At 36.0% G+C, this 24,048-nt stretch overlaps 1 protein-coding gene across 4 annotated transcripts in view; it reads left to right on the top strand.

The window, feature by feature from the left end:
- The window catches only part of ERO1B (endoplasmic reticulum oxidoreductase 1 beta), a 64,760-nt gene that overhangs the window by 4,829 nt on the left and 35,883 nt on the right, over window positions 1-24,048 (top strand). For all 4 annotated transcript variants that reach the window (XM_079106886.1, XM_079106888.1, XM_079106887.1 and 1 more), the window contains exons 2-5: window positions 5,647-5,766; window positions 10,638-10,721; window positions 14,288-14,329; window positions 16,040-16,122. In XM_079106886.1, the coding sequence (XP_078963012.1) occupies window positions 5,647-5,766; window positions 10,638-10,721; window positions 14,288-14,329; window positions 16,040-16,122 (329 nt within the window). The remainder of the gene's footprint in view (window positions 1-5,646; window positions 5,767-10,637; window positions 10,722-14,287; window positions 14,330-16,039; window positions 16,123-24,048) is intronic.

Raw genomic sequence — 24,048 nt, 5'->3', positions numbered from 1 at the left:
ATTTCATCCATTTGCCTGCAAATGCCATAATTTTATCATTCTTTATTCATGCCTAACTTAACAGAATTGGAGCAATCAGAAGAGAACTTCCACCGAGTAGTTCACATCTATCCACTTACTAGTCTCTTTACTTACAGGTTTGATTTCCTGTTGGTTACCATAGATGAAGTATTCGTATTCTGGTCAAAGGCCAGTTCCTCCACATATATTAGGACCCATTTCTGTCTTCTTCAAGGACATGGTTTCAGCAGTGTTTCCTTTCTCTTTTGAATCATTGGTTTGTGGTTCTCTGATGGACTGCTATTGTCATCATAAAATGTGCTGTTTGGATAGGGGTGGATAGGGGTGTAGCTTATTAGTAGAACACTTCCCTAGCATATGGGAGACCCTGGGTTTGATCCCCAGCACCCAAAAACAAAAACATTCTGTTTTCATCTTCTTTCTTGACCCACTCATCTTTTCTGCCCCATTTTCCTTGTTCTTTAGAAAAACTCAGAAGCATTCTCTTTATTCCTCCTAGTGTTTTTTCCATTCTGGTCAGACTTTTGCCCCTTACACACCTCTGAACCTGCTCTCATTGAGGTTACCAGTGTTCTTGTTGCTCTTCAAACCTCAACTTTACCTTTTGGCAGCATTTTTCATAGCTCATCATTCACTTTTCTTGGAGTACTACCTCCAGGATACGTACGATACTTTGCTGGTGGCTGGTCCAAGTGCAGTGGCGTTTACCATACTTTTCTTGTGTCCTTCCTGTGTGATAGGCCAGTCTTTCTTAGTATCCTTTACTTGTTCCTCCTCTGCCCTTGACTACCAATCATTTGAACTTCAGAGTCCACATCTTACACTATTTCTTTATCTTTTTCATCTCATCTGGTCTCTTGCCTTTAAATACCATCAGTATTGCTGACTCAGATTTAAGTCTCCAGATTAGTATTCTCAGATCTACATGTGTATATCCAACTTTCCTTTTACCATCTCCAATTGGGTGTATCCCAGACTTGATTATCAGGAAACAAATTCCTGATCTTTCCCCCCAAATTTGCTCTTTCCAAGACCTTCCCCTTACACGTGTTCCAGCAACACTGGCCTGTTTGTTCTTCAAACATTGCAAGTGTGTTCTTTTTTTTTATTATTTATGTGTACAGTATAATAGTATAATTTGACCAATACGCAAGTGTGTTCTCACCTCATGATCTTTATACTGTTCCACCTAACACACTTGTGTGTTCGTATGGTTCACCCTTCTGTTCATATCTTAGTTTCTGTTAAAGTGTCACTTTATCTGACATGTCCCCTTATCTAAAATGTCCCCATCTCTGATCTTAATATATATACAAGAAAAACCCTCTGTACTCAGGTGATACTCTATATTACTTTTACCGTTGCTTAAAACTCTCTAGTGGCTTCCTCCCTTGCTCAGTGTGGTATATTGTGAACATATATTTGGTTTTTGTCTGATTCCTGGCACAGAGCTCCTAAAATGCTTAGAATTTTCTAAGTGATGATAGTATTAAGTGATAATTTATTGTTCACAGGGAGTCCCTTTCAATCACACCTGAGTTTATGCTAATGGGGTGACTTATGGTGAAGCCCCTGTTTAGCCTCAAGATGAGAATGATCACCAGAAAGACCAAGTGATTCATCTCTGGAGCCATTTGAGCTGGTGGACTTGTGAGAGATGAACACATTGATCTACTGGGAGGGTAGCATGGGGAGAGGGTGTGGAAGCTTAAAGCGTTTTCCACCAATACTTTGCTCTATGCTTCTCTCTCATTTGGTTGTTTCTGAGTTTCCTTTCTAATAAATCATAAAAGGTAATTGAAGTGCCTTTCTGAGTTCTATGAGTCATTCTAACAAATTATTGGACCTGAAAAATGGAGGTCCTGGGACCCTGATTTGTAGTCAGTCAGAAAAACAAGTGACCCAGGGTTTGTGATTGGTCTGAAGTTGGGGCAGTCTTTTGGGACTTGCCCCTTAGTTAAAGAGTCTACACTGATTCTGGATAGTTGGGATCAGAATTGAGTTGTTAGATACCCAGTCAGCCTCTGAGTGCTAGAGACTTGTTTGGTGTGAAGAAGCACCCTAGACTCAGTAAAAACTGAAGCCTTACAAGGTCTCCTAGTTTTCTTTTTGGTCAATTGTGTGGTACTCCTTGTTCCTCAAAAGCTTTGGGTCAGTTTTCTGTCTCAGGGCCTTTGCACTTAACATTCCCAGTAACTCATTGTAATGCTTCTGTCAGATATTTACATCCTTGTTCCTTTCCCTCCTTCAGGGTTTACCAAAATTCCTTCACATGGTTGTTTAAAATCATAGTAGCTTCAAGTCCCCAATCCCTGTTTTCATTCCATTTTGTTCCGTGTTACTCTTTTACTGCCTGACAGACTTTATACTTTATTTTCCCCCTTTCTTGTATGAGAATGTAAGCTCCGGGAGGGTGGAGATTTTTAGTTTTTTTTAAATTCATATTCCCAGCATGTAGAATGATACAGAGTTTGTTAGTCCTCAGTAAATTCATTGAAAAAGTAAATAAATAAGTGGAAGGTAAATGCAGATAAACTATTCACAAGGAATTTCAAGAGACAACATGATAATAAATATTAAAGAGAACTCCAGAGACATGTAGAATAGAGAAAGATGGTCTAATAGAATAGGGAAAAATTATTGATTCCTGCACATCAATATGAAAAAGATAATCGAACAGACAAGTGAACTAAGATAGACATTGCACTCAATACAAATGTCTTCTAAAACATGAATATGTACCTCATTAGTGCAAACAAACATGTAAGCCAAATACCCTTCCATGCTTATTAGATTGACAAAAATTAAATAATAGATTAACATCAAAAATTAGGATATTGCTCACCTTTAGCCCCCATCCATTGTTGGTGAGATAGTAAATTGGTAGAACTATTGGAATTCAGCCTGTTATTCCCTAGTAAAGTAGAATTGTACTTATAGCATTCCACTCCTAAGCATTACAACGTGGAGAAACTCCTGCATGTATACACCAAGATACATGTACAAAAATATTTGTGTAGCATTTGTAGATCCTAAGTATGGATTATATTATTTTCTTATTGTTGCCACAAATCACCACAAACTTAGTGACTTAAAACAACATAAATTTACTATCCTCTACTTTGGAGGGTTAGAAATCTGAAAATGGGTTTTACAGGGTTAAAAATTCAGATATCAGCAAGGTCATGTTCCTTCTGGAAGCTCTGGTTGAGGGGATCCCAGCTTCTAGAAGCTTCTGTAATCTTTGGCTTGTGACTTCTTTCTCCATCTTCAAAGCAAGCAATGCAGCATCTTCTCTGACTCTTCCTTTAGAAGGGACTTTTAAACGATTGTACTGAATAACCTAGTATCGTCTTCCCATCTCAAGATCCTTAATTATATTATTAACATCTGTTTTATAATGTGAAATAACATTGCAAGGTTGCAGAAATTAGGGCACAGACATCTTTGGGAGAGCCATTCTGCCTACTATATGAATCAACAATAGAATGAATAAATTGATTGTTTTCATATAATAAAGGAAGGATGAATGCACTACAGTAAAATGAATCATGGAGAGACATCAAAATAAAATGTACATTAGAGAAGAATTCACATACTTCTTTAATATTAAAGTTGAAAAATCGGGGGGCAACTCTGTTTAAAGATGTGTTACAGGGAAAAGTAAAAGCAAAAAAAATTTTTTTTGAAAAGATGATGTGTGACTAGGTTGCCCCTGCTGTCACTTAACTCCTAGACTGAGCTATCCTCTTGCCTCAGCCTCCTAAACTGAACAGAGTGAACAAATCAAGAAAAAGGCATAAAAAATAGTGATTACTAGATAAAATATTTTAAAATATAGAAAGTATTTTGGTTTGCATTTTGATTCCTTTACTCCATTGTTATTAGGCTAGGATTTGAAGTCTTATAAGAAGTGAGAATAATGGAATGAAACTCAGGAGTTATGACAACTAGGAAATGGGATGATAAAGCATATAGAACTCCAGAACCAAATTTTTAATAATGATCCTTTGTTTTTTGTCTGAAGATCTATAACTCTAACTTTATGTTGTAGAGAGTTTGGGGACACATTTATACTCCTGGGGAGAAGTAACTAGCAAGGGCTGGTTTCTACTTCCTGATCACTGAATAGCCTGTAGCAGCCTGGGGCCCATTCTTGTTTTCAATTGAAAATTTGAATTGACATAGTTGTAAGTTTATATGCAGTTTTTTAAGATAATGCAGAGAAATGCCACGTGCTCTTTATCCAGTTATCCTACTGGTAACAGCTTATGAACATATTCGGTATTATAAGGAGGACATTCCAGTAAACAATCTGCAGACTTTAATAGACTCCTCCAGTTTCTCTTGCTTCATTTTTGTATGTTAGTTCTATACAACTTTATCACCTATAGCTTTGTATATCTATCACCACAATGAAGAGTCGAAAGGGACGAAAGGGTTTCCTTACCACTTTTTTTTTTTTTTTTTTTTTTTTTTTTTTTTTTGTAGCCACACTGCCTCATTCCCCACCTGACTCCCTATTCCCACTTCTGTCCTCTACTCTAGTCTTTAAAGCCTGGCTACCAAAACCTTTCCTCCATTTCTAAAAATTTTCATTTCAATAATATTATATAAATGGAGTCATACTGTTTGTAACCTTTGGGGATTGACTTTTACTCACGATAATTCCTGGAAGATTTCATCTAGGTTGCATATCGGTCACTTAGTCTCATTTTTAACTTAGCTGAAGAGTGTTTTATGGAATAGTTGAAGTCTGAATTCACTTTGTAAATACCAAATTCTCTTCTTAGCTTAATGGATGCTTTCAGTAGTGGATAGGAGCATGAATTTTAAAGTCAGATGGATTTGGAAATAAGTTTCATTTTTACTTCGGAAAAATTGTTTTAGGCTTGTCAAATCTTAATTTCCTTATATGTAAAATGAGGCTAATAGTGCCTTCCTTATAGGGTACTTTTAAAAGCAAATGAAGAGGCATATTAAAGAACACTGTGAACCCAGGGAGATAGTCCATGCCTGTAATCAAGTGAATGTAGCCGGAGGCAGGAGGATCTCTTGTTGGAGACCAGCCTTAACAAGTTAGTGAGACCCTTAGCAACTTAGTGAGAACCTGTCTTAAAATTAAAAAGGACCCAAAGATGCAGCAGTGTTATTACAGTCTGTGATTTCTGGACCAGTGTGGGAAGAGAGTCCTTTAGATTTTAGTGGCTACTTAGATTTTATGTGTGTGTAGACAGAGGAAGGAACATTCTTATTTTTCATTTTGACCATTAATCAAGAAGGTCAGTTTTTCAGAATGGGTATATCTAATCTTTCTTTTTCTTATTTATTTCTGTGCAGTGCTAAGGATTAAACCCAGTACCTCACACATGCTAGGCAAGTGCTTTGCCTCTGAGCTATAGCCCCAGCCCCTTTCTTTTTTCTTTTTCTTTCTTTTTTTTTTTTTTTTAATTTCAGTGACTACAGTAAAAAGTAAGTGCTTTAATATTAAGAATCTTGATCAACAAGTACAGGCTAACTTGAATAATAATAAAAAATATCCTTTTATATAATATAGCAGAACTGTTAAGGTTGAAATATCAGTAATTTAAATATTTAAATATTATGTATATATGTGAATTTTAGGTGGCTGGAGTTCTGGATGATTGCTTATGTGATATTACCAGCATTGACAATTTCAACACCTACAAAATCTTCCCCAAAATAAAACAATTGCAGGAGCGAGACTATTTCCGTTATTACAAGGTAAGTTTGTAATTTTTTATTCTTTTGATTACAAAGATTTCTATAATACTTTCTGTAGATGTAAATTTTATGATGCTTTGAAAAATCCATTTTCTTTCCTCTTGGCACCCTGTGTGTCTTTTATCATTTGAATGCATTGAAATGTAGTGGAAACCTGTTGGTTTTATTAAACATGAAGAATCTGAGCTTTGGGGCTGGGGTTGTGGCACAGTGGGTAGAGCGCTTGACTCACATGTGTGAGACACTGGGTTTAATTCTTAGAACCACATATAAGCAAATGAATAAAATAAAGGTCCACCACCAATTTAAAAAATATTAAAGATATTAAAAAAAATGTAAAAGAATCTGAACCTTCTTTTTCCGTTAGGGAAATTCCTGAGCTTTTAGTTTTGGTTTTGGGGCAGACCATTCCTCCCTTTACAGAAGCTAAAAATGCCTGGGACTTACTTTGTCCACCTTCCTTTAAAATAGGTCCTGTCATCTGGACATACTACTAGACTTTGGATTATGCTGATGGCCTCAAAGTTGTTTGCTTAGTAGTGTTAGCAGTGCAAAGTAGGGCAGCAGAAGATGTGGATTGAATAGGTCTCTGGGAGAGGTGGCATGCCAGGCTGAGGCCACAAGTCCAACATCACCCATAGTGCAGAACTGGTTCTTAATCTAGTAGTGGTTCTACTCTAGATCTTCACAAAATACCAGTGATACTTTAAGGTAGCCGCAGGCTTTATGGCAATGGTCAATATTCCTAAGAACAATTATTTTGAATTTTAGAACACTATTTTAAAAGCTGTTTTGGGTCTTTTCATTTGTTCTCGCACTCAGGATTCATTTAATTGGTTTATAATTTATTTGATTTTCATTTTTAGTTTATTCTAAAAATTGAGCCTGATGATTATCTTCTTATCCTGATTCAAGATAAACTAAATTCTTTAAATATTTTTGAGGGTAAAGAAACACTATCTCGTGGCAGTTTTAGGTTGTACAGGAAGACAAATTAGAAAAGTAAAGATTTGGGAATCCCCATCAGCTTTTTTAGTCAGGACAACGACTGTTTGAAAAAAGGTGAATATTTCTGCTTCATTCAAAATTCCTTAGGAATGCAGAGTCTATGAATTTATTCTAAAGTGTAATCTGTACTTAGGCAATTATAGAATGTCTTTTAATCTAGGTGTTTTACATACAAAGGAGAAAGTGCTTCTTTGACTCAATCTATGAATCTGTTTTTGGAGGTACTTTCTCATGCTTCCTTCCTGCTGTTAGATTGAATTGTATGAAATTGTTGCCTAAATGTTGAAAAATGGTGTCATGTGGTTAAGTCTAATACAATGGAGGAAGCATTTCTTCTGTCAAAGACCATGTTTTCACAGGAAATCTAGGACACATCTCCACCTAACCTTTCATGATCACTACTCTTTCACCCCTTCTGTTTTGGGATTGCATCTTTGTTTCTTTATCCCTATAAGGCCTGGTTAGTAGATGCACTTAGAAATTTGGAAGAGTGGATATCTCATTTAATCATCACACTCAAACGTTAACATTATTCATATTTTTCAAATAAAGAAATAATGGTTTAGGTATCCCAGATAGGGTACTTTTGTTGGCTAGCAAAACAGTTTGATTAAGAAAAGATATGGAGTAGTTTACAGAAATGAGAGAGAAGCTAAGGAAATGTACTTCAGAAAAGATAAAACTATAGCAGGCACTAACGATCATTCTAATGGCACCACCAAAATTTGTATTAGATGAACCATTTTCCTATATTTTTGCAACAAAATTTCTGGAGGAGAGAACCTTGATTGTTCCCAGTAGGGTCATGTGAACCCTTTGCCCAAAGAAGAAAGAACACCTTAGTTGATAATCCCTTTTGCACGAACATAAGAGAAGTCATTGTTTCTCAAAGGTAAATTAAGGGACTATTAAAGAAGAAGGAAAAATGGAAGTTGGATAGGCTAAAATAGCAATATATAATATATAATAGCAATATGTAATAATATATAATATCTTTTCTCTTACACATTTAAAAAAATGTTCCTGCCATTGCAGTGAAATTGTTCCATATATAGACAAAACACACTCATATTTTCACCCAAAAGAGAGTAATGCCCTATTCTAGTTTACTGCACTTAGCTCCAAATCTAGAGTATGTGTGTGATAGCTACTCCTCTCGTAATTCTGCCTACCCATGAAATTAATACAAAGGAAATTTAACCAGTCCTAGTATACTCTGCATGCAATAGTGGCAATAAAGAAAGCTAAGAGAAAAGGTTAGTTTTAAATGCAAACATACGTATGATTCAGCAAGCCAGGAAATAAAGATAGAAACAACAGTCTACCTGAATATGTAGGAAAGGGGAATACAGCCTTGCCAAGGTGGATGTCTTCAGCTGAGGTTATCTGCCTGCAACACTTCCAGAAGCTGGGGTAATTATAAGCCCTTCATCCTGGAAAGAGGTCTGAGTAGTGTTTTAGTGTCTAACACAGTTCGCATCTTGGCACTGTGTAGTAGTTAACTTTTATTGCATAACAAATGAGCCTAAAATTTAGTAGCTTAAAACTGCAAACTGAGAAGGTGTCATTTGAGGAAAATCAAAAGGACTAAGTATGCGAAAGCATACTAGGTGGATATCTGGAGAAAAAACCTCCTAGGCAGAGGCAGCAGCAGAAGCCCTGAGATTACAATGTGCCTGTATTTGAGGAACACCAAGGTGAGTGAATAAGGGGAGGAGCGCAGGGCCACCAGATCATGTAAAGCATTATCAGTCATTGTGAGGTGAGATGGTAGATTTAAGCACTTTTAAAAAGAGCACTCTGAAACATTGAAAATGAATTGTAAAGAAACGGGGAGTAAGAAGGGGAAGTAGTGAAAGGCAATGGAAGTAATCCAGGAGAGAGGAGACGATGGCTTGCATCACTGTGGTAACAATGGAAGTGGTAATTGCTGAACTAGGTGTTTGCTTTTTTTAACTTGCCTTAGAAAAAGTCTCTTATTACTGTATTATAGTCTGTCACTCCTTTAGATTTATTGATATTTGCTTTACATATTTAGGTGTTCTAATGTCGGTGCATATATATTTATACTTATAACTCTTTGATAAATTGACCCCTTTATCATGATCTTTCTTTGCCTCTTTTTTAGTTTTGACTCAGTGTGTTTTGCCGGATGGAAGTACAGTGGTGACTCTTGTTCTCTAATAGTTGCCATGTGTATGGAGTGTGTTCTTCCACCTCTTCATTTTCAGTGTGTTTGTGTTCTTAGGGCAGACATAAGTCTCGTGTAGGTAGGCATGCAGTTAGATCTTTTTAAAAAATTTATTCAGCCACTCAGTCTTTTGATTGGAGAAAATCCATTTAAACTCAAGATTATCATTGGTAGGTAAAGACTTGCTGTTGCCATTTTATTAATTGTTTCCTGGTAATTTTTTTAGATCCTTTGTTGTTCTTTTCCTCTCTTATTGCCTGCCTTTGTGGTTTGATGTTTTTTTGTAGTGGTATGCCCTGAATACTTACTTTTTAATCTTTTGTGTATCTGTGAAGGGTTTTGCTTTGTGGTTACCATGGGGCTTACACAAAATTCAAGAGCAGGTTATTTTAAGTTGATAACAATTTGAGTTTGATTACTCACATCAACTCTGCCCCCACTATTTACTTGGTACTGGGGGTTGAATCTGCCACTGAACTGTATCCCTACCCCTTTCTTAAATTTATATTTGAGATCAATTCTAAGTTACCTGGATTGACCTTGAATTTGCCATTGTCCTGCCTCAGCCTCTGGAGTATCTGGGATTATAGGTGTATGTATGCCAGACAGGTGGGTGAGAGACCAGGTTAGGCAAGGACCCTGTGGAGCTTGGTGCTGACTGAATTTGGTCTAAGGGTTATGGGAAGTCAGAGAAAGATTTTTGGCTGGGATTGATATGATATGATTTGCTTTGTGAGCTAACTGTGGAATAAGTGGTGTGTGGAATAGATGGTGGAAGGAGCAGGGAGATTGTTAGAGTAACTTAGGAGATAAGTGGCAGTAGTGGAGATGGTGAAAAGTAGATAATGAATTATATAAAGGAATAAAATGAGTAAGCCCTAGATTTTTGGCATAGGCAGTTCTTCTGTCCTGTTGAAGTCCTATTGAATTACCAGGTTCCGGTTATGTGTAGAATATGAAAATTTATCATGGTTAAATTGTCCTGCATGACCTGCCAGCCTCCCTCTGTCCTTATTCCTGTTCCCCACTAAACATGAGCCCAGCTCATGGTTCTCAGTTCCCAAAACTATCCACGCTTTTTATTGCCTTATCCAGATGCATGCTTCTCCAGCTTCCATCTCTCCTGAAATGTTACGTGAGTCCTCAGAGGCCACCATCCACCAGCCTCACTGTTACATAACTCTGGGTTTTCTTTAGTAGCACTTAGCTAAACTTGCGATTAAATAAATGTACACTAATTCAATTTGTTTCCTTCAGTATATTTTAAGTTCCAGGAGGAAAGTTCTTTTCCTGCTTCTTTGTTTTCCTGGATCCTAGCCCAGTGATTGACACTTAGCAGGTCTCAGTACACATTCCTTTAGGGACTGGATGCACAAGAGAACCCTGAAAATAGTCCTAAATTGCTGTCAGGTGTTCTTCAGAAGAGAGTGAACTTGAAAGTTGTTCCCTTTTCAAGTGTCACAGGACTAAATAGCCATATATTTCAAAAATTGATAATGCATTTCAGTGTCTAAAAAAACTTACTAATTTAAAATCTGAGCTATATAGGTGCCACAGGAAAGGAAGCTTTTTCTGCCTTCTCACCACCTTGTCACTGGTAGTCAGTGACATTTGGCAAACATTCTGTAATTACAATACACATTCACCAAAATTAATTTATTCTTTCTCTCAGGTTAATCTGAAGCGACCATGTCCTTTCTGGGCAGAAGATGGCCACTGTTCAATAAAAGACTGTCATGTGGAACCCTGTCCAGAGGTATAATAAGTAAATAAAAATAAAACAATAGTGAAAAACTTGATTTTTCTTAGACTTTAGATAAACCTCTTTATTTTAGACTAATGTCAATGGATTTGTACTTAAAAAATTCACATGCTTTCAGCTCTGCTTTATAACCAGATTATTGAACATTTATTCTATACTTGTCACTAAAATGGGGTTAGTGGTACTTGTGGATCAGAATTATGTGTACTCTGATTCTAAAGTGGAAGAAAGGAAAATAAGAAGCCTGGATAGAAGATTGGATATACTATTGACTTTTATTTCATGCTCTATTGAATCTGTATCTTGCTTCATAGACCAAAAGAAAAAAAGTACTGCATCCTGTACTTCAGATTTAGGATGGAAATTTCAGTGGGAAAAGTAGGGAAATTTCAGGCTTGGAATTGTGTTTTCTTCTGGTCTTGTTCAAAAATGCCTTGTTTATAAATGGTATACCTTTTACCAACAGAATGCAACATTTTAGACTTCATTTTTTTTTTTTTTTTTTTTTTTTTTTTTCCCTTTTCAGTACTAGAGATGGAACCCAGGGCCTACCACTGAGCTCCCTCACTAGTCCTTAGATTTTGATATCTAGAATAATTAGTTGTATTCTTCTCCTTCAATAGTAATTAGTTATAAGCTATGTTTTTATTTCACCTTTTACTTTTTTTAATGAGTTCAATTTTTTTGCCCTTAAAAATAGTAAAAGGAAAAAAAAAAAAAAGCTTTGGGATCAATGTCCATTCTAAAAGGAAAATTTATTTTTTTTGTACTAGGAATTTAATCCAATGGTGCTTTACCACTGAGCTACATCTTTAGCCCTTTTTATTTTGAGACAGGAACTCACTAAGTTTCTGAAACTGACTCTGAACTTGCAATCCTCCTGCTGTAGCCCCCAGAGTCGCTGGGTACAGGTGTGCACTACCTCTCCTGGCAAATTTTTTTTAAAAAAGTTGATTTACTTTTATTTTGAGACAATGTTTTGCTAAATTGCCAAGACCTGCCTTTAGCTTGCATTCCTTCTGAGTTACCCTTCCAAGTCACTGGGAGGTGCTAGGGAATGAAATTGACCAAATTATACTGTTATGTTGTGTTGTATGTATGAATATGTAACAATGAATCCCACTATTATGCATAATAGTAAGGCACTGGTAAAAAGGAAACTTTACCACAAAATTAACAAATCAGAAAATTAACATTAATACAATACTGATGTCTAATCTATAAACCTGAATTAAATATTGCCAACTGACTGAATATGCTTGTACTTTATAGCAAAAAAAGTAAAAAAAAAAATTTTTTCTTACATTTTTGTTTAGAATTCAGTCAGAATTGTGTATTACATTTGGCGGTTGTGTCTCTTTAAACTCTCCTTTTGGAACAGGACCTTGGTATTTCTTGTTTCTTTTTCTTCCATGGTCCTGGGGATCTCGCCAGGATTTGTACACCCTGGGCAAGTGCTCTGTCACTGAGCTGCACACCCAGCCCTGCTTTGCCCATTTTTAAATGGAGTTGTTTTCTTACAGCTCAATTTGAGAGTTCATTATTTGGCTTTGATACAGATTATATATTGCTAAATTGTTTGCTTTTCAGGTTAACCCTCTTGTCTACCATGGATTATCCTCCTTTGTTAAGTTTCTAATAATAGCAAACCGTTGTGTCAGCTTTTTTGCTGCTGTGACCAGAAGACCTCAAGAACAGTTTTAGAGAAGGAAAAGTTTGATGCTCATCGTTTTAGAGGTCTCAGTGACTCCAGTTTGTTGCTAATGGTTTTGGAGGTACTCTGTTGCTCTGGGCCTGAGGTGAGGCAGAACACCATGGCAGAATGTTTTTGGAGGAGGAATGCAGCTCAGACATGGCGATCAGGAAGTAGAGTGTTCCACTAACCAAGGAGAAAAAATCAACGCCAAAGTCATGCCCCTGTTGACCCACCTCCTCCAGCCACACTCTATACCTGCCTATAGTTATGGCCCAGTTAATCCGTATTAGGGGAGTAATGGCACTGATGATGTTGGAACACTCATAACCCATTCATTTCACCTTTAAACTTTCTTTCATTGTCTTTCACATGAGCTTTTAGGGGACACCACATATCTAAACCATAACAGAAACTGAAGTGTTGAATTGTGTAAGAACCCCCAACATAGGAAATAAAACACATATACATTTAAAGATTCCGGTTCCTCCATTCCTTTTCCTTTTCCCCCGAGATACACATCTTATTGATGATTCATGTAAGGTGATATTTGTATTTGTTTCTCTTGGGGGGAAAATTTATTAGGTATTTCATATTGTACCCAAACTTGTGATGCAGTTTGCTTTCTAGAATTTGAGATCTAATTTGATTGTGAAGGTCACTTTGTAGTTTACAGACTACTTCATATTATTTGAGTTAGTGGCAGTTACCAAGTCCAAGTTCTATGATTGATTTTAGTGTTTTTTTTTTTTTTTTAATTTACCATTGCTTTTAATAATTCTTTTTTGGATGTTTTATGTTATTCATGGCAATTTCTGCATGACTTGTATTTAAGATTTGATAAAGTCATTATGTTCTACAGCAAATCTTTTAAAAAGCTTTTAACTTTTGGCATATACTGTATTGGCTGGAGTACATACAGTAGTCAGAGGACACTTTTGGTTAATGTTTATTCCAGAATGTAAATTCAGAATTCCATAACTGTGACTATCTAGATTTGACTTGAGTTTCATAATTTTCTCTCCTACCCCCTATTAGATGTATTAGAAAAAAATGCTTAAATGATAAAATATTGGCAGCAAGTAACATTTTTATCTACATAGTCTTATTGATTAGGGAATAATTTATCATGACCATTGTATTCTTCAGCCTAAGAGGAAATATTTATTCTGAATATTTTGTTAAAATTTATCTATGAAATAGGAACAATTTTTAATAGGTAATTTGCAGTTATTTGCTAGCCCTTAAGTAGCCAAGTTTAGACTTCAGTCCTGAGTTGATCAAAGGATCAATCTGGGATTGTTTTCTTTTGGGTATGATTTTTGTTTTAAGTTCTATTTGGAAATACTTCATAGATTGATTTATCAAAGCCTAACATGAATTATTAGCTTTGTGGGGAAAAAAACGTTGGACCTAACAGTTTTTCCATTGGTAAATCCTAGATTATGTAGATTGATAAACCCTAGTGTTTCCTGCCTTTGTGTCAGAAAACTGACTCTTATTTCCTTGTAATCCAGAATTGCCTAAACTTTAAATGTTATCTCAGAGCAGAAATTAAAGTTGAACAAAATATATCAAATATTTTTGAATTTTTTAAAAGCTTCCCTTTCTGTAGTTAGAAAGTTTATGGAAAAGTGTCAGTTTTCTTACCCTAAAAATGATATGAATTATAAAGAAGGAATAGCATAAGAAATTATTAGAGCTGATGTTTGACTCTGTACTTTGAAATACAAGCCTGTAAATTGGGGTAACTCTTTGCTTTTATCTCAAGAGGTAATATGAAAACAGAATTTGAATGAATGTGTATTTGCTCCCAATAGAAGAAAACACTCTGAATCACTTTCTAAATTGTTATTGTTCTTTTAAGAGTAAAATTCCAGTTGGAATTAAAGCCGGGCATTCTAATAAGGTGAGTCACTTCTTCCTTGAAAATTTCTGCTTTACATAGTGACACTTATCATTTATAATACTTGACAGTTGTTGCAGCAGAAAACCATAACACGGTTAGTTGGGCATGGAGGTGTTTTGCCTTTGAATTCCAGTTCCCCAATCCTTGCAGCAAGCAGAGAGGTCCTACATTCCTAGCTTCTTTTGAAGTTATTTCAGGTCTGTTTGTGGAACCTTTAGAAGAATTCTGAACTATAATTTAGTGTTACATCACCTATTCAACAAGTGTTTTGTCACATGGGTGTTTTTAGTCTTTTCTTTCAACTAGTCTACCTGTTAGATTCAGGATTCTATTGGATCAAGAAAATAATTAGGATATTTAAAGCAGAGTACACTCGTAGATGTTGTTAAGCTGCCCCTTTTTAAAGACTACCTTTTTGTTCTTAGGAGTATGCCATGATTTTTTTTCCCCATTCATATTTCTGGGTAATGGTTTACTTTTAGTTTTTCACTATTGGACATGTGTGATGAAGATCATCATCCCCTCTTTCCGCATTCTTCTTGTGCATCCTCTCCATTTTCTTCTTGATTTTTTGCCCATGTATTGTCTGTGCTCACTTTCTCATAGTTTTGTTTCAAATCTTTAACAAAACCATGTAAAGGCAGTTGAAAGCCACACCACCTTCCCAATTCCATTCTGTTTCCTCCCTCCCCAGGGCTGACCATTTTTCTGAAGTGTTCTGTGGTTTAATATTCTAATTACACTTGTATCCACAAGTAATATATAGATTATTTTGTGTAAATTTTTTAAAAAATTTAAATATTTTGTTTCTTCATGTCAAAAACATTTTATTCTTTATATAGTTTGTATTGTTAACTCAGTCTTTCCTCCTTCACTCTTTCTCTCTCTCTCTTTCCTTTTTGGTAGCAAATCTGGGCACCTCTACCACTAAACTCTTGTGTTCCCAGCCCTTTGTAGACAGGATCCCACTAAGTTGCCCAGGCTGGCTTTGCACTTTTGATCCTCCTGCCTCAGCCTCCCAGGTAGCTGGTATCATAGGTATGCACCACAGTGCCAGCCTTTATTTAGTCTTAGGGTTTTGAATTTTTTTCTCTAGATATATGTGAATTTTGTTCATTCATTTTAATAACTGTAGTAGTCAGTTGTATAATTTTTATACAGAGTAAAAGTCCTCTATACATGAACATTTCAATTGTTTCCATTTTCTACTGCTACAAAAAAATGATGCCCTAGTACTTTGTCCCATTGTGCACATAGGTAATGTTCCTCTAGTTCTGGAACTTCAATCAAGTAGAATTGCTGGACCACAGGGCATGCCTATCTCAACATTATAAGACAATGACAAATAACTCTCTGAAGTGGTGCTGCCTTTTGTTTGTTTCCTTGGATATGGTCTCATTAATGACTGCTAATTTTAAGAGTTTATGCATTTTTGTAACTCTAGATATTTATTATTAACTTTCTTTCCCAAATGAGTTTTCCTCTGTCATCACCAACACACTAATGCCAATTGTTAAAATGTTACTCTTTGCTTATTTAATACGTAAAAATTGGTGCCTCATTTTATTAGTATTTCTTATATATGTCAAGTATTTTGACAATAGGTTGTGTCTATATTTAGTGTACCTATATTGACAGATAATTCTGCCAGTAGAAGCTAAAAGGAGAAAGATATAATTGTTCTTAAACTTATTGTTAACTTCCTTGCAGTACTTGAAAGTGGCAAACAATACCAAAGAATTACAAGATTGTGAGCAAGCTAATAAACTGGGAGCAATTAACAACACATTAAGGCAAGTTTAACTTATTAGTATTAAAAAGATATTCTCTTATTTAGTTTAATATCAATTATCTCTTAAGATTTTGGAAAATCATTTTTGCTAAAAACATTAAATTTTTTGCTAATATATTTTTAAGGAAGAAAAAATTTCTCCTTTAATTCCATAATAGTTTTGCCTCTTTCTTGGCTTATTTGTTCTTAAATTTCTGTGATATATCATAAATAGCAAATATGTTAAAAAGTAGAAATTTAGATTACTCAGCTAGCAGGGATTATGGGTCTTGAAACTATAAGTCTTTTATAAATAATAGTTCAGTTTACATATTCTATTTGATGTTACATTTTGAATGATAAGTTATTAACATAATAAGTTTCATTGATTTTTTTTTTTTTCTGCTAACTTTTGTTATTTGCTTTAAGCAGACATTTGTTTTTGAGGCCAATATAATTTATAAATAGTTTATGCAGTAAAATAATTGAATATAATCTATAATTAGGAATGGATTATTGCAGAAATTCTTTTTAACTTCCATTTGTTTAGATTTGTATTTGTTTTACAATTGATTCAGACTCATAATAAATTTAGTAGTTTATTTACTATTAAAAATCTTAATATAGAAAAGTAAAAGGGATGATATAATAAGTGCCTTTATAACCCTTACTACAAATGAATACACCTTGGCATTTTCTGCCATGTTTTATTTTTTTATCCTTTTTTAATTGTTGCTTTATAATCATACCTAATAGTGGAATTCATTATTATTTATTTGTACATGTACACAGTATAGCAATATAATTTCATCAGTTTCCTTAAGAAATAATAAACATTATATATAAATTTAAAATCATTTGTGTTCTGTTCCCTATTTCTTCCCTTTTTTCTTAGAAATAACTAATCTCAAGAATTTGTTATATATCCAGTGCATGTTTTTATCATCTAGATTTATATTTATACATAACATAATATTATGCAAATGGCCTTATTTTTCTTTCATAAATGATAGAGTATTACTTATAACATTCTGCAACTTTTCATTGTCAGTTTGCTTTCTAGTTCTATGCCTGTTGAAACAGATTTCTCTCATTCTTTTAAACTGATGGTTTTCATCATATAAACATACTACATATTGCTTATCTGTTCTACTGATGAACATTTAGACTGTTTAGATTTTTTTCTTTGTACAAACCCTGCTACCTTAAGCATTCCTAAATGTTTTTGTTGTACCCTGGTAGCGAAAGTGCTTAATCTTAGAATTGTCCTTTTGCAGCTATTCTTGAGATTGCCTGATGACATTCCAGGTACTTGTGTGCATGTGTACTACCTCCAGAGCAGAGAGATTGTTTTTGTCCTTCACATTCTTACTAAAAGTTGGTAATTTTTGTTGACTGAAATTGTACCTCATTTTAAAAAATGTATAGTTTATGATTGCTGGTTAGTTTGAGCTTTTTCTTTTTCATATGTTTATTGGATATTTGTTTCTTTTTCAACAAGTGAATGCCCACAAGGTACCAGGCATTGTTCTGGGGTATTAGGAAAGTAGTAGCATATACAATAAACCAAATTTATGCCCTCATGTAACTTAATCTTTTTTGGGGAAGATAATACATTAAATACAATATTGAGAAGTAAGTAAAGTGATGGTGAGTGCTAGGGAGAAAAGTGAGGCAGGGAAGAAGAATGGAGAGGGCTCAGAGTAGAGGGGGTGATACTGTATGAAATTGGGTGGTCAGGGAAGACCAGAGTGATAACAGGACATTCGAGTGCAGTGCTGAAGAAGGTGGAGGCTGAAGTTACTATATGGCTGCCTGGGGGTGTGCATCCCAGGTAGTACATGAAGTGTTATTGAGGAGGCTGGTGGCAGGGTCGTGCCTAGATTGTGAGGAACCACGAGAACGCTGGTGTGGCTGGCATACAGGGATCAAGGGCAAAGTAGAATACAAGGTAAAAAAATTCAAGAGATGGAGAGAGAGACAGAAGGGTGGGGTGAGTGAGGGATCAAGGGCAAAGTAGGTCAAAAAATTCAAGAGGGAGATCCAAGATGGTGGACTAGAGGGAGGCTGTGTTCCTTGTTGCTCCGTAACTTGGGTTTCAAGCAAAGGATATCTGATTCTCTGCGAGGCAGTCTTTGCTACTTATGGATCCCCTGCCGTTTATCCCATTTGTCCACTGTGATCACCTGCAGTCTGCAAGCATATCGACTACGTTTCGAGTGCAGATTGCTCACTGACTGGCGCCTATCATCCACCATTTGCCTGCCTCTTGCCTGCCCATCGCCTGCCTTTCACCTATCCATCACCCATTGCCCATGGTCCACCCGCCGATCATCCACAAGTAGCCAGCAGACTGACTGCAGACCACCATGGATCGCCAGCTGCCTGCTGTTGCCTGGAAGTCCACTGTCACAGTACCTGCAGGTTTGGTTACACATGGCTGCTGCCATTTTGAGATAACAGTCAGGACCTGTAGGACCCCTGGCCGAACTGACTGAGCCCCATCTCCAGGACCCCTCAGTCCGACTGGCCACACCTGCCTCCAGGACCCCTGCCCGACCAACCGCACCCCACCTCCAGGAACCCCGGCTGACCATGCTCATACTCCAGCAGCAGCTCCCCATTTGCCAACACATTTGGGAGCCAGAGTGGCTATCTTGGATTATCCTGGAAGCAGTAGCTCCCATCTTTAGGTGGGGCAAATCCCATCCTGAGACACCTACTGGGGACTGGAAGCTCATTGTCAGGTACCTCTCATGCATCAGGCTACTGAAGACTGGGAGGTTTCAGTACTATATGACTGTTATAGTGTAGATTTATTTTTTTCTCCTTTTTGAAAAATTTTAAGTTTTTATTTCTTTACTTTTCTTGTTCTGTTTTCCTTTTGTTTACCTGTTTCCTGAGTCTCTTTCCCTCTTTTCTCATGCTAATAATGAACTTCTTTTGATTACACTTTCACTTTTTATACAATCTAGAACTTCTATATACTCTTTTTCTATCCCACTAAGAGTTATATCCTACGCCCCTCCCCATCCTCTTTGTTCTCCATTAGATACTACAGATCTTATTGCAAATCTATTTGTTATGCTATAGATAATAATTGAACTCATTCTGTTTATTATGACAATACTGTCAATGTCTTCATAGGGGCTATTTGGTATAGGGCTGCATATTGTCTGTACTGGGCACTGCTAATATTGATCTCCCCCTAAAAGAGGTTTTGGAAACCTACAGGGCCACTATAAGCCTATAGGGGAGAAACTGCAATACCCCACATCTGCACTGCTAGAGGGGAAGATACATGAACAACATGAAAAAACAGGGGAAGAAAATGATCCAAACAAACCTAGATTCTATATTAATAGAATCCAGTGACAGTATGGTAGAAGAAATGTCAGAAAAGGACTTCAGATTATACATAATTAAAATGATTTGTGAAGCAAAGGATGAGATAAGAGAGCAAATGCAGGCAATGAATGATAATACCATTAAGCAGTTGGAAGAGGAACTTCAGGAAGCAAAAGATCATTTCAACAAAGAGATAGAGATTCTAAAAACAAACAAACAAACAAATCCTTGAAGGAAACAATAAACCAAATAAAAACTCAATGGAAAGCATCACCAACAGACTAGATCACTTGGAAGACAGGATCTCAGACAATGAACACAAAATATTTAATCTTGAAAATAAAGTTGACCCAACAGGGAAGATGGTAAGAAATCATGAACAAAGCCTTCAAGAACTGTGGGACATCATGAAAAGACCAAATTTAAGAATTATTGGGATTGAGGAAGGCACGGAGATACAAACCAAAGGAATGAACAACCTATTCAATGAAATAATAGCAGAAAATTTCCCAAACCTGAAGAATGAAATGGAAATTCAAATACAAGAGGCTTACAGAACATCAAATTCACAAAATCAAACAGATCCACACCAAGGCACATTATAATGAAAATGCCTAACATACAAAATAAAGATAGGATTTTGAAGGCTGCAAGAGAAAAGCTTTAGATTACATATAGGGGGAAACCAATATGGAGATCAGCAGATTTCTCAGCCCAGACCCTAAAAGCTAGAAGGGCCTGGAACAACATATTTCAAGCTCTGAAAGAACATGGTTGCCAACCCAGAATCCTATACCCAGCAAAACTAACCTTCAGATTTGAAGACGAAATACAATCTTTCCATGATAAACAAAAGTTAAAAGAATTTACAGATAGAAAGCCTGTGCTACAGAATATTCTCAGCAAAAGACTTCATGAGGAGGAATGAAAAACCACAATGTAGGTCAGCAAAGGGAGGAACTACCTTAAAGGAAAAACCAATCAAAAGAGAAACCAAGTCAAGTTAAAAACCAAAAATAAGCCCAAATGACTAGGAATACAAATCATATCTCAGTCGTAACCCTGAATGTTAATGGCCTAAATTTATAAGTCAAAAGACATAGACTGGCAGATTGGATTAAAAAGAAAGACCCAACAATATGCTGCCTTCGAGAGATTCATCTCATAGATAAGGACATATACAGACTAAAGGTGAAAGGATGGGAAAAAACCTACCATGCACATGGACTCAGTAAAAAAGCGTGGGTTTCCATCCTTATTTCAGATAAAATGGATTTCAAGCCAAAATTAGAAGGGATAAAGAAGGACATTTCATACTGCTTAAGGGAACCATAAATCAGGAAGACATAACAATCATAAATATTTATGCCCCAAACAACGGTGCATCCATGTACATCAAACAAATCCTTCTCAATTCCAGGAATCAAATAGACTAAAACACAATGATTCTGGGTGACTTTAACACATTGCTGTCACCACTGGATAGATCTTGCAAACAAAAACTAAACAAAGAAACCATAGAACTCAGTAACACAATCAATAATTTAGATTTAACAGACATATGTAGAATATTCCATCAACGAGCAGATTCACTTTTTTCTCAGCAGCACATGGATCTTTCTCTAAAATAGAACATGTGTCATGCCACAAAGCAGCCCTTAGTAAATGCAAAAAAATAGAGGTACTACCTTGTGCTCATCAGATCATAATAGAATGAAATTCGAAATCAATGTCAAAATAACAAATTACTCCAACACCTGGAGACTAAGTAATATGCTATTAAATGAAGCATGGATAACGGAAAACATCAGGGAGGAGATTAAAAAAATTCTTAGAGGTAAATGAGAATGACAGTACAATATATCAGGATCTCTGGGACACTATGAAAGCAGTACTAATAGGAAAATTCATTGCATGGAGCACATTCAAGAAAAGAATAAAATGTCAGCAACTAAATGACCTAACATTATAGCTCAAAGTCCTAGAAAAAGAATGGAAGAACACCAAAAGTAGTAGAAACAGGAAATAATTAAAATCAGAGCTGAAATCAATGAAATTGAAACAAAAGAAACAATTCAAAAAATTGACAAAACAAAGTTTGTTCTTTGAAAAAGTAAACAAAGTAGATAAGCCTTAGCCACACTAACAAAGAGGAGAGTGAAAACTCAAATTACTAAAATTCGTGATGAAAAAGGAAATATCATGACAGACACCAATGAAATACATAACATAACGAGAAGCTACTTTAGAAATCTGTACTCCAACAAAATAGAAAATATCAAAGACATTAACAAATTTCTAGAGACACATGATCCTCCCAAACCGAACCAGGAGGACATACACAATTTAAACAGATCAATTTCAAAAAATTAAATAGAAGAAGTCATCAAAAGCCTATCAACCAAGAAAAGCCGAGGACCAGACGGATTCTCAGCCGAGTTCTATGAGACCTTCAAAGAAGAACTCATTCCAATACTTCTTAAAGTGTTCAAGGAAATAGAAAAGGAGGGAACCCTTCTAAACTCATTCTGTGAAGCTAGTATCGCCCTCATACCCAAACCAGACAAAGACACATCAAGGAAAGAAAATTTTAGACTGATATCTCTGATGAATATAGATGCAAAAATACTTAAAATCCTGGCAAACCACATACAAAAACATACTAAGAAGATGTGTACCATGATCGAGTGGGGTTCATCCCCAGGATGCAAGGTTGATTCAACATCTGGAAATCAATAAATGTAATTCATCACATCAGTAGACTTAAGGTTAAGACTCATGATTATTTCATTTGACACAGAGAAAGTGTTCAACAAAATACAATACCCCTTGATGCTCAAAACACTAGAAAAAATAGGGATAGTAGGAACATACCTCAACATTGTAAAGGCTATTTATGCTAAGCTCACAGCCAACATCATTCTTTTTTTTTTTTTTTTTTTTTTTTTCGGTGCTGGGGATTGAACCCAGGACCTAGTGCTTGCAAGCACTCTACCAACTGAGCTATATCCCCAGCCCCCAACATCATTCTTAATGGAGAAAAACTGAAAGCATTCCCTTTAAAAAGTGGAACAAGACAGGGATGCCCTCTTTCACCACTTCTATTCAACATCATCCTTGAAATGTTAGCCAGAGCAATTAGACAGACAAAAGAAATTAAAGGGATACGAATAGGAAAAGAAGAACTCAAACTGTCACTATTTGCTGATGACATGATTCTATATTTAGAGGATCCAAAAAACTCCATCAGAAAACCAATAGACCTCATAAAAGAATGCAAAAGAGCAGGATATAATATCAACACACATAAATCTAAAGCATTTTTATTCATAAGCGATGAAACATCTGAAAGGGAAATGAGGAAAACAACTCCATTCACAATAGCCTCAAAAAAATAAAATACTTGGGAATCAATCTAACTAAAGAGGTGAAAGATCTCTATAATGACAACTATAGAGCATTAAAGAAAGAAAGTGAAGAAAATCTTAGAAGATGGAAAGATCTCCCATGTTCTTGGATAGGCAGAATTAATATTATCAAAATGGCCATACTTCCAAAGGTGCTATGCAGATTTAACACAATTCCTATTAAAGTTTCAATGACATTTCTCATATAAATAGAGAAAGCAATCATGAAATTCATCTGGAAGAACAAAAGATCCAGAAGAGCCAAAGCAGTCCTGGGCAGGGAGAGTGATGCAGGAGGTACCACAATACCAGACCTTAAACTCTACGGTAGAGCAGTTGTAACAAAAAAGGCATGGTATTGGCACCAAAATAGATAGATAGACTAGTGGTACAGGATAGAAGACATGGAGACATACCCACATAAGTATAGTTATCTCTTACTAGACAAAGGTGCCAAAAACATACAATGGAGAAAAGATAGACTCTTCAACAAATGGTGCTGGCAGAACTGAAAGTCCATATGCATTAAAATGAAATTAAACCCCTATTGGTCACCCTGTACAAAACTCACGTTGACCAGACTTCCTTAACAGGATCCCCATAGCACAAGAAATAAAAGCCAGAATCAATAAATGGGATAGATTCAAACTAAAAAGCTTTTGCTCAGCAAAGGAAACAATCAATAATGTGAAAAGAGAGCCTACAGAGTGGGAAAAAGTCTTTTCCACACACACCTCAGAGCACTAATCTCCAAAGTTTATAAAGAACTTAAAAACCTTACACCAAAAATACAAAGAACCCGATCAATAAATGGGCTAAGGAACTGGGCAGACACTTCACAGAAGATTCAGAGGTGATCAGTAAATACATGAAAAAGTGCTCATCATCCCTAGTAATTAGAAAAATGCAAATTAAAACCACCCTAAGATTTCATCTAACTCCAGTTAGAATGACTATTATCAAGAACAAAAGTAATAATAAGTGTTGGGGTGGATGTGGGAAAAGATGCACACTCATACGCTGCTGGTGGAGTTGCAAATTGGTGCAGCCACTGTGGAAAGCAGTGTGGAGATTACTCAGAAAACTTGGAATGGACCCACCATTTGACCCAGCTATCCCACTCCTTGGTTTATACCCAAAGGACTTAAAATCAGATACTACAGAGATACAGCCACATCAATGTTCATAGCTGC

The sequence above is a fragment of the Sciurus vulgaris genome, assembly GCF_902686455.1.
Source record: "Sciurus vulgaris genome assembly, chromosome: 12".
Lineage (NCBI taxonomy): Eukaryota > Metazoa > Chordata > Mammalia > Rodentia > Sciuridae > Sciurus > Sciurus vulgaris.
The sequence above is the reverse complement of the archived record's forward strand: the minus strand, read 5'-3'. Positions and strand labels throughout refer to the sequence as shown.